Source organism: Magnolia sinica, chromosome 15 (assembly GCF_029962835.1).
Source record: "Magnolia sinica isolate HGM2019 chromosome 15, MsV1, whole genome shotgun sequence".
Classification (NCBI taxonomy): Eukaryota; Viridiplantae; Streptophyta; class Magnoliopsida; order Magnoliales; family Magnoliaceae; genus Magnolia; species Magnolia sinica.
Genome location: NC_080587.1, coordinates 20,248,151 through 20,259,872, shown reverse-complemented (window position 1 = coordinate 20,259,872; position 11,722 = coordinate 20,248,151). Strand labels below are relative to the sequence as shown.

General features: G+C 38.7%; 1 protein-coding gene and 1 long non-coding RNA gene across 5 annotated transcripts; both read left to right on the top strand.

Annotated features, from left to right (window-relative positions):
• The first annotated feature begins 733 nt into the window (after nt 1–733).
• Nucleotides 734–5,533, top strand: LOC131226866 (putative disease resistance protein RGA3). The gene is made up of 2 exons (XM_058222578.1): nt 734–4,630; nt 5,406–5,533. The coding sequence occupies exon 1, from the start codon at nt 1,068–1,070 to the stop codon at nt 4,584–4,586; it is 3,519 nt and encodes a 1,172-aa protein (XP_058078561.1). The 5' UTR covers nt 734–1,067; the 3' UTR covers nt 4,587–4,630; nt 5,406–5,533.
• A 4,330-nt stretch (nt 5,534–9,863) lies between these two features.
• LOC131227679 (uncharacterized) lies at nt 9,864–11,592 on the top strand. 4 transcript variants are annotated; one of them, XR_009162437.1, is made up of 3 exons: nt 9,864–10,083; nt 10,680–10,741; nt 10,994–11,592. It is a non-coding gene; the product is annotated as an uncharacterized LOC131227679 (long non-coding RNA). The 4 variants fall into 4 exon arrangements; XR_009162436.1 differs by having other exon boundaries at nt 10,977–11,592; XR_009162438.1 differs by having other exon boundaries at nt 9,864–10,260.
• The last annotated feature ends 130 nt before the right edge of the window (nt 11,593–11,722 follow it).

The window sequence follows — 11,722 nt, the reverse complement described above, 5'->3', positions numbered from 1 at the left end:
ATAACATTGGGTGTTCAATACCACTGTTTTAAACCATGTAGCCCATTTTAATTTTGGATCTTCATCATGTTGGGCCCACTAACTAAAATAAGTTGGAAAAACTAGTGCACGGGATGGATTTCTATCACAGTGGGCCATATGAGTTTAATGAGCTGAAGAAAATGGGGGCAGGGTGGATTTCTCAAAAATATCATGGTGGGCCATGAATGTTTCAATGGTGGGCTAGTGTTGTTTCATCCGTGGACTGCATGGATCCGATTTTCTATTTGGACAGGCAGCGTTCTGTTAGTCAAAAGTCAAATATGGAAAAGGCAGCTGTTTTTTCAGAAAGAGTCTAAAATTGGGCCATTTTGGGCTTATGGCCCAAAAGGGAGGTGGCTGAATGCAAAAATCTCTAACTGAATTGGTCCTGATTGTGCCGGATGATTCCCTGCCAAAAGAGATCATTTGTTGCTTTTATACATGCCTATTTTAAACCTTAGAATTTAAGCAATGCATCTAGCGGAAATGTTATAACCTCCCTATTCTGGTACTTGACATCATGTGGTGATCCTTGGTCCATTTGGTGATCCTCGGTACTCTCGACAGCAATCAGCAAAAAAATTGCCATTTATATTAAAGAGAGGCTGTAGATGAGATGAAGCATACATGTCTATGTTTCTACCTTGAATTGTTTCCCATCACTAAACCCATGACAAAAAAAAAAAAAAACCAAATGGGTCCCATCAAGTGACCAGTTACAATCAAGGTCACCATACGTATCTATGGTGGAGACTGCAGTGAACACAATTTGAGGTATTCTAGCCTGAGAGCTTCCTTTCCTATTGAAATATGGGCAATTAAAAGTATCCTGCTTTCTCAAGGAAATTGGTTCATCACATTGATGTTATTAAAGCAACAACATTGGTATCTTGGTGCTTTCCATTGGCTTTCTTTATCTTTCTCTTTTTGTTCATTTTTTTTCCCACTTGATGGAAAATAGCATATAGGTCCACAGTTTGATTATTTTCCATTCCACATTTATCACCATTTTCAGTTCTTTGGCATTTCCACAGTACCACGAAAAGATGGCAGAAGCATTTCTCTCCGCTCTTGTTGAGACAATGGTGGGGAACTTGAATTCTCTACTTCTGCAACAGTTTCAAACAGCACGGGGTGTCAAGAAAGAATTGGGGAAGCTTAAGAGCACATTGTTGACGATCCATGCAGTGCTTCGAGATGCGGACAAGCAGCAAGTGAAGAGTGATGCGCTGATGGATTGGCTAATGAAGATTAAGGATGTGGCCTATGATGCAGATGACTTGATAGATGAGTTTGTAACAGAAGTTTTTCACCAGAAAGTGAGGACTCAGTCTGATACGATGCATAGGGTGCGCAACTTCTTTTCTTTTCCGAACTCACTTGTATTTCGCCTGAAGATGGGGAGTAGGATAAAGGAGACTGGGGAGAGATTATATGCAATTGCAGAGGAGAGGAAGTTCCATTTGAGAGACGGAGCTGTAGATCCACGGGTCAATATTGAAGAGAGACTGCAAACAGACTCTTTTATTGAGTTGGAAGTTTTTGGCAGAGATAAAGACAAGAAGAAAATTGTAGAGTCGTTGATTGATGTTAGTACTCAAGAAGATGCCTCGATCATCCCCATAGTCGGTATGGGGGGCCTTGGGAAGACCACACTTGCTCAATTTGCTTACAATGACAAGAGGGTAGAAGAGCATTTCGAGCTAAGGATGTGGGTTTGTGTGTCGGACAATTTCGATGTGACGAGGGTAATAAAATTAATCATTGAATCAGCAACTGGTAGCAAATGTGATCTCGAAGGCATGGATTCACTGCAGCATGGCCTCCAACAAAAGCTAAGTGGGAAGAAGTTTTTACTCGTGTTGGATGATGTGTGGGAGGAAAATCCTGAGAAGTGGAATTCACTGAAAAAATCTCTCAGAGGTGCTAGGGGTAGTAAAATCATAGTTACTACCCGTAGTGAAAAAGTTGCTTCAATCATGGGCACTCTCCCTTCACCGTACTATTTGCCAATGTTATCAGAAGATGATTGTTGGTTTCTGTTCAGGCGACAGGCGTTTGGGCATGAAACACAAGGACCTCCAAACCTTGAAATACTCGGAAAGGAAATTGCGAAGAAGTGCAAGGGTGTTCCTTTGGCGGCAAAGTCACTCGGAAGCTTGATGTACCGTGAAACAGGGGAAAGCCAGTGGTTGTTTGTCAAAGAAAGTGAGATTTGGAATCTAGAAGAGAATGGCATTTTACCTGCCCTAAGGTTGAGTTATTATCATTTGCCATCGCATTTGAAGCAATGCTTTGCATACTGCTCATTATTTCCAAAAGATTATAGAATCGAGAAGGAGAAACTGATCCAACTTTGGATGGCCGAAGGTTTCATTCAATCATCAGTCGGAAGTGACCCCATGGAAAATATCGGTGGAAAGTATTTTAATAATCTATTACAGAGGTCCTTCTTTCAGGATGTTCAGAAAGATGACGATGGGAATATAGTATGGTGCAAGATGCATGACCTCATGCATGACCTTGCATGCTTTGTTGCAAGGCCTGAATGCTCGATTGTGCAGGTCGATAATGCAGAGAGCGTCGATAACAAATCTCGCCGTTTGTCCTTGGAGTGTGGGTATAGCTGGAAGGTCCAAACATTCCCAAAGGCCTTAAAGAAAGTAAACCATTTGCGAACACTGCTTCTGCTTGAAGGAAGAAGTTTCAGCATCCCTGGTAATCATTTTGTACATTTTACGTGCTTACGCGTGTTAGATTTAAGCGATGCCAACGTTACTCAGGAGTTGTTGGTTTCAATCGGCAAGTTGAAACACTTAAGATACCTCGACCTGTCTTATACTAATATAAAATCCCTTCCTGAATCCATTAGCACCCTTCCCCATCTGCAAACCTTGAGACTCTTGCAGTGTTATTATCTTGCAGAGTTACCCAGGGACATGAGCAAAATGACTAGCTTAAGACATCTTGAAATCAGTCCACATCAGAGATGGACCCATATGCCAGCTAATATGGGAGAATTAAAGTTCCTTCAGACCTTGCCAATATTCATCATTGGTAAGGATAGAGGATGTGGTATAAAAGAGCTGCAAGACCTAAACCTTCGAGGAAGCTTGATTATTCAAAACCTCGAGAACGTGATGTGTAGAGCAGATGCACAGGAAGCTAACTTGAAGGAGAAGCCAAACCTTCAAAAGTTACACTTTTCATGGGGTTCATGGGGTCAAGATATTGATCTTAAGTTGGCAGGAAATGTTGAGGAAACCCTTGAAGGTCTCCAACCACATCCGAATCTCAAAAGGTTGAAGGTTGAAGGGTACGTGGGTGTCAGATTTCCTATTTGGATGGGTTCTTCATTGCTCTCGAATCTGGTTGAAATCTCACTGTTCTATTGCAGAAGATGCGAACAGCTCCCCCAGCTTGGCCAATTACCATTGCTTAAGGTTCTTGTGATACGGGGAATGCATGCTGTGAAATCTATTGGCAACCATTTCTATGGTGACAATGTTGCAGAGGGATTCCCGTCGCTGGAAAAACTCAGGTTGGAAGATATGCCTAATTTAGAGGAGTGGTCAGGATACAACGGAAGAGAAGTACTCCCCTGCCTTAACCGATTATTTGTCGGCAGATGCCCAAAGTTAACAACACTTCCATGCCTTCAGTCTCTGAAAGAATTGACATTGACTGATAGTAATGAGATGTTGTTAGGTTCAGTGGCAAACCTAACCTCGCTTTCCTACCTGAGTATTGAAGATTTCAAGGAGCTAAGGTCGTTGTCGGGTGGGTTGTTCCCAAATCATACCCGTCTCTTGACCCTACAAATTTGGGGATGCCCAAAGGTTGAGTCTCTGTCGGGGGAGCTTGGAAACCTTGCTGCTCTAGAGTCTCTGTCTATTTATTTTTGTGATGGGCTGGTATCATTGCCGGAGGAGTTACAAAACCTCACCTCTCTCCAGAATCTATATATTGCAGGGTGCGATGGTCTAACGTCCTTGAGACTACAAGGCTTGAGCTCTCTTAAACATCTTACCATTCGGTATTGTAAAAGCCTAACGAGTTTGATGGGGGGCCTGCAACACCTCACTGCCTTACAATACTTGGAAATTACGGGATGTCCGGAGCTGGCTTCTTTACCAGAGGATATGCAACACCTAATGTCCCTTCGACAACTTAGAATCTGGGACTGTGATATGTTGACATGTTTGCCGGAAGGGCTAAAACATGTCACAACACTGCAAGAGCTAAGTATCCGGGGTTGGAAAAGTCTAACGGCTCTGCCGGAGTGGATAGGAAACCTCTCCTCGCTTCAATATTTGTACATTAGCCGTTGTGATAAAATGGGGTGTTTGCCATCCGGGTTGCAACTCCTAACAAACCTCCAAACTCTACAAATCAAAGGCTGTCCCCAATTAGAGAAGCGATGCGAGAAGGAGAAAGGCGAGGATTGGCAATACATAGCGCACATCCCAGATATCGGCATTGGATATACCGAATCCGAATCCGAATCCGAATCCGCGAGAGGAGGTAAAGGGTGTGGTCGTCTGTTGGGGTTGAAGAGGAGATAGCATCAACGCTCTCCTTCCTTCCTTCATTCCTCTTCCCTCCCTTTGTAAGTATCGCACTTCTCACTTAAACCTATCTATCTTTGCTTTTTAATTTTCCTTTAACTATTAAGTAGCAGAAAGTACTCGGTCTGTTTGGCTCGCTGTACAAGTTTTAAACTGTGGTACAAGCGTAATGATATGCTGAGGCGGCTGTTTGAAATCTTTGCGGAAGAGCGAATTTCATCTAGCTACACCTTCATAGAAGTGAAAACTATGAGCCCCAACATGATGTATGCATTGTATCTACGCTGTCCATTCATGATCTCATATCATTTTAGAACATGATCCCAAAATTGAGGCAGATCCAAAGCTCAAGTGGACCAAACCAAAGGAAGCAGTGGGAGTAACCACACAACACAAAACAGCGGGTTCTATGGTGGTGTGATTACTCCCACTGCTTCCTTTGGTGTGGTCCACTTAACCTTTGGATCTGCTCCATTTTTGGGTTCATGGACTAAAATGATATGAAATCACGAATGGACGGCATGGATATAACACATGCATCTCACTAATGTATTTGACCTTCCATATATGAGCCATAAATCTTTTTTAAACAAACGCCTAGACATAGGTATTGGGAAAACAAACAGCCCAAAGGGTGGTGAAGTGACTCATTAGTGTATGACCTACACATCGTTCAGTAAAATCAGAATGACCTTGGGTGGTGTGAGGGACTCTGCACTAAAAAATGCAAAATCAGAGCTTTTTAGGAACTCTGCAATAAAAATGCCCAAGTTATTATTTGGAGACTTATTATCATTTCAATTAATTGTAATTCAGGAGTCCGATGGAGATACACAGGGCATCAAGCACTGACAATTCAAGAGCTCATAATAATCTACAGCTAACGCTACCCCGATTGCTTGCATGGTTGAGGTTATTTTGTGGATAACAAGTTCAAATCTAAGGTAATTGACTTTATGATTATTCGTTTAAATAGAATTAAATTAAGTCACTAATGCCCAGGTCTAATAGAAAAACTATGTAAAATGATGCAGGTTATATTATTTGATCGACTATCATAACCATGGTTTTACAGCTAGAAGCTGTATTTTAAGGTTTATTTGAATTAGTGGAATCCAAAACATAGATTTGAAAAGAAAATTGTGGAAAGAATCATCATATCAGCAGAAAATTGTTTCTTTTCCACAAATATTTTTTGGATTCCACTGATGCAAACAGACAGGTAGATCGTCCTTTTATGGACATTGGCTTATTCGACTAATTAGATCAGCCAAAATTCCATGCTCAAAAATCATACATTGGAGGATGTTATTAATTATTATCCAATAATATACGTACCATCATTACACATACCCTATAATGAAGTAAATTCCAAAAGAACTATGGGTCTCATTTATGCAAACTGAAAAACAATCCGTGTCATACAAATTCTATATCTATCCATTGTCAACCACTTCCTTTTTTGGTAGATGCATTATATGGCTCCTAATTACTTTCTATGGTCAACTGATTTTTTTTTTTTTGGCAAACAGAACATTCAAACAGCATCATTTTGTTGAGGAATGCGAGTGAGAGTTGTACAAATGAGATGGTGAAGGGGATAGCAACACACGTACCAATGTGATACTCTTGTGGGAGATTGAACAAGGCCGCTGATGATTGAACAAAAAATCAGGCCAGTCTGCTTATCAGGTGGGTGACAAGTGTAGTTGAATGTGAGCCAGTGATTATCTTCTTTTCAAAATTTCCATTTTTCTTTTACTACTTTGGCACAACCGACGTGTAGACCACACTGAGTTTTGGAAGTTCGTATACACTGTGGAATGCCATGTTTACATAATTTGATGTTTGCTAACAGGGCTTTCTCCCCTTCTGCCCCACTATGTGATGATTTAGATCATTAGATCATTCATCTAGAAGCTTGAACGGAAGATGGTCCACAAAGAGAAAATCTTATGTGTATAAAAGTGACTTGAAACAATGGTCCGTATGTTATGGGACCTTGAAGATGTCACATCAGTGAGATTTCTCTCATGTGGGCCAAATGTTATAGGACCTTTTACATGTATGGTTTGGATCATTATACCATGGAGTGAACGAGCAAGTTAATTGTGAGATTCTTGCTGATATATTTCATTTAGTACCGTACTGTCACTAGATTAATAATCAACTTCTCTATTCTTTTTTTGCTGATATATTTCTTAGACATATTTCAGTGTTTTCCACACTCTTGTAAGAAACTTTGGTCTTGATCATCACATCCTATCGAACAGTGCGGAGTAGATGATTGAGAATTGATCACCTACCAGCAATAGTACCACTTGTTGTACCATAACATTTTTCCTGCCAATATGCCACTTGTATAGGAAATCAGTACTATGAAAAAATATATGCCCCCCTTCTAAAAAATTAGGCTGATCAGATCAATAGGTGGGTCAAACCTGTCTGTTGAGTAAGGCTGTCATCTGTCCATTGATTCCAATGGTATGGCCCACCTGATGAGCAGACTGGCCTGATTTTTGTGCCAGGTGATCTTCATGGTGATGCCTACCACTTTTGTAGTACTGCTGTTATGCACAAGCAGTATGTACTATGCTGGTGGGTTGCAACACCATAAGGTGTTGTACCTTGCCTGTAGGTGATCGGTTCTCGGGATGATTTCTTAAATTGTTATATGATCATTTCTTAATACTGACAGAAGTTCGGGATTAGAGGCATGCTTAAGGATGGCAGAAACAACATGCAATTCTTCTTTTCAAGCTAATGGGAAAGGGATCCTCGAACAGAGCGAAGTTCTTGGCTATTAGAACAGATGAGGAGATTTTTGTGAATTGATAGCAGACGGAGACTCTATAATGCTATCTCTTAGGCCTCTAGGAAGTGCATTCCCGCTTTGAAGCTGAGCTCTATCTTGAATGAATTAAGGTTGTGCTCTTGCTTCTTAGAATCTCATGTGTAGAATCCCAGTAGTTCTTTTAATTGTATTGTTGACTTTCTTGCAGAGGAAAATATTGGGGTTTGCTAATTTCAAATGGAAGCCTTGCCATCCACATGCAGGCACATGTTCCACTCTTAGATCTTCTTCTCTAAAATCAGGCCACCAACATACAAGATGAATGGATGCGTAGAAAAAGTTGTTTGAATGGCCAGTTTACTTTATACATTGTGACCCACATGAGTGAAGCTACCAATTTTCGAGGTACAAATCATCTAAGTGTGTCTTGGAATTTTCCAAAGTTCTCTTTAGAATTGTTTTTCAGTTCCATTTTCAAATAATTATTGAAAAGAAAACAGCCCATCATACTTGTCCTCTGAGGGTCCTTTCTCATGTCTCAGTGGTATACTCACAAGAGTCTCAACATGAGGTCATGGATTTGAGTATCCATTGTGGTGAAATTCCATTGTGGTGTGAGTGTGTGGGTGTGGGTGGGGTGTGAGTGCGTGTGTAAGAAAAAAAATACTTGTCCTCTGGAATTGTCAATTGGTCTTATGTATTGTGACCTGATTAAATTGAATTCATTGTCTGCCTTTTTCATTCTTTTAGGAAATAGTGATTATTTATGAGAACAATTATTTGAGATTTCATACTTTCTTTTTTAGGCAATTGGATTTTCATACTTCTGGAATTGTGAATTGTGATTTTTGTTTTTGCAGACCCAATCTGGTAGAATTTATTGCCTTCGTTGTTGTTGTTTTTTTATTTGATAAAGCCCACCTCAATCTTATTACATTTTCAATAAAGAGAATTTATTCTTTATTTTTTATTCATATCAGTTGATGTTCGACATGTGATTTCAAAAAGGACAAAACCCATTCACAAACTTCTTTTATCAAATCAAGAATTGGATTTTGTTTCTTGCAACCTGATTTTGTAAGAAGCATTCCCTTTGTTCTCATTCGTTTACATTTTCAGTAATCTAGAACCCTCAATTTAAAGAGCATCTCTTCAATTATCCTGCTTTCATAAAGTGCGAATTAGGTAATATGTGGTCAATTGAGATGTCTGAGTAATAAAGAGTAATTCTGTTACTAGAAAGAGTTTTGAGATGGGGAAGAACAAGATTAAGATAGAGAGATTGGAGACTGCAGGTGATAGGCAGAACACGTTCCTAAATGATGAACGAAATCTTGAACAAAGTCAACTGTCAATTCTATGTGACACAGATATCTTTTTTCTCATGTTTACTCATTAGAAAGCTTACCATCTTCGTTGGACGCAGGTAATTTCTTCTTCCTACATCTATTTTACGAATGCTTAGAACGGAAACTGCAATCTTGACTAGTTATAGGCAAGTTTTTTCTATGTCATAGTTATAGGGAAATTTTTTCTATGTTATCATTTTAGACTTTTTGTATCTACTAATCATAGATCCAGACATCATTAGTTTTCAGGATTTCCTTTCATTTTGATTATTTTCACATTCAATATATATGTATATGTAATAAGACACTATATATTCTAGAAAATTCAGTGTTCAACACCGTCGACACTCAATTTTCTTCTTACATCTAGCAGTATTTATGTACTTTTTGGTTGGGTCATAGTTTAACCATCGGAATACATTTTCCTATTTCTTATGCATGTGGTGTTTGGAACCAAGAGGGATTATATGTTAATAAAAACATACTTTGATTGACACTCATTATTAAATACCATGGCAGAGAGAAGTTTCTTAAGTTTTTGGTAAAAACTGTGATGACGGAGTATTACACTCTCCTCCAAAAAAACAAAAAACACACACACACACACACCGACCTGGCGATAATGGTTGGTGTCTATCAGCATGCATTTTTAATAGGAGCTCTTCATTCCATATTGACCCCATATGAGGTACCATATAATAAAACAACTTTCAATGTTATTATACATCTGTAAAGACATGTGGGCATGGTGGCTTTTTCCACGACCTTGTGTCTAATTCCTTGTTTCCTTGTTCGAGAAAATACTGTTGTCCATGTCCAAAACAGGTATACATATATGTGTCCATATTTCATTGTTGCAACATTCTTGTTTGGGTACAGTCTACCCCTCTTTAAGTCCTGGATTGTTTAAAATGAGTAAGATCTATTCTGATGGAATGTTTTATTCTTTTAGGCTTGTTCTCTTTCAGTGATTTTAGTCATTGAAAGATATTCGAAGATTAGTCCCCGAACAAGATAAAAAAAGGTGATATGTTTATCTTGTCTGCAGCAAGTAACATAATTACTCATTATGTATTTGTTGGATGAAATGCATTTATGAATACTGAAATCTTTTCAATTACTTGCAACAGGAGTGACGGAATTATGAAAGTTTGGCAAAGATAGTGTTTTGTTGACCATCGGGGGTATGCATGTGTTGTTGTGTTTTGATATAGTGCTGTTGCTTCTTATATTCTCTTATGATTCCTTGCCTAATGTTGTGTCTGTGCATATCTCTTGACTGGCATTGGCTCCAGAAATCATTCAGAAGGCAGGATCACAAGATTGATGTGAAATCTTTTTCTGATGAAAGGTAGAGTTGAATTCAATCACTAAACTAAGAGGCATGCTACCTGCAGGCATGGATCTGCTGACACCCAATACAAGTGTCTCATGAAAAGTTGAAACACGTATTGATGATCTAAGCCCTACATCACACTGGCCTCATGATGAATGTGTCTTCACCTAGGATCGTATGTCTATTCATCAGGTGAGCCACACTTGTATTGAGAAAATGGATAGTTAAAAGATGGACAATCAATGGTACATGGTTGGCCCACCTATTCACCTTATTAGTGGACTGACCATATTTTAAATTAGGAAACTTTCACCAAGGGTTGGACCTGATGAATGGATTCGATCTCATACACGCATTCCATACTGACACGTGAGGGGCCTTCTGTTTGTACTCTGCAGAAGTACAGATACAGGAAGCATTCATCTTAACTCCATCAAATGAAAATTTTCTATACATTGTCTAATATTTTCAAATTTGTGTCTGCTTTATTTATATACTATCTCCACTACAGCCAAAGAAATGGGTTATGTTCATAGGAATGTATCAACTTGTAACCATAACATTCTCTAGAAGTTCAGTTAACAGTTATAGTATCACTGCCTTATGTGCAGGAATTGCAAAATCCGTTACAGCTGTTGCAAGAAATGCTCACTGATGTGAAGTATAGATTGAGGTGCTGTTGTTATCTATAGCTGGAGTTTCTAGGTGTTAAAAGTTGTTGCACTCTGTTTGTATTGTATGCATTGCATGCATACACGCACGCACATGTAGCCTAAATATTTGTGTGAACATGAAGTGTTTTTTTTACCATCCCTTATCGACTTCGCATGAGAACAGAATAATGGAAATTCACATAGTATTATTTTTTTACTTTTTCCTTCTTTTTTTTTGTTTATTTATTTTGTCAGTTGTTGGACTGTACCAGGAAATGTCAATAATGCACTCCAAATCAGAGTAATGGAATAATCTTTGATGAAATCTCTTGATTCACATCGAGAACACTAGGTAATTCTTTCTTCTTTATTTTCAAGATCTATATGTCATAGCTGGCATTATAAGCAGAATCTTTTTCCATATTATCTCTAACAGCTAAGGCATCCAAGGAACTGAGATAGATTACTTGGCAGAGATAAGTTATAATGGACTTGGAACAATACATTGTATTGAAAGTTAAAAATAGATGGATTACTATTGAACACATGGTTTGATAGTTTTACTCTTAACTTATAGGCATTTTTAAATCATAAAAATCAACTAAATTTGAAGAGGATGGATCACCTACAATCAATTGTATGCTGCAACCCAGCTTTTTATGCAAAAATTTTAGTTTCCAGATTTGCCTATAAAAATAATATCATATTTTCAAAAGAAAAATTCTTAGAAAAGGGTGGTGGATGCCTTTTGGAGAGCTGATTATGGACCCTTCTTTGCCAGTCAACCATTTAAAGCCAACCCCAACTTACTGGTAGAAAGGCTAAGATGATGATGGTGATAATATACTCGTGAGCCTTTGCATGTCCATCTTTTAGATTCTCTATACAAAATGGAGAACAATCTCTGTATACAAAGCTTTGTTTTTGGATTTTATAGTACCTCAAACAGTAATATTAGTGGAAATATTTCTGAATATGTTTGGCGATATCTACAGGGGCAT

Coding starts and splice junctions, on each gene's coding strand:
- LOC131226866 (XM_058222578.1), top strand. CDS start 1,068: ATGGCAGAAGCATTTCTCTCCGCTCTTGTTGAGACAATGGTGGGGAAC.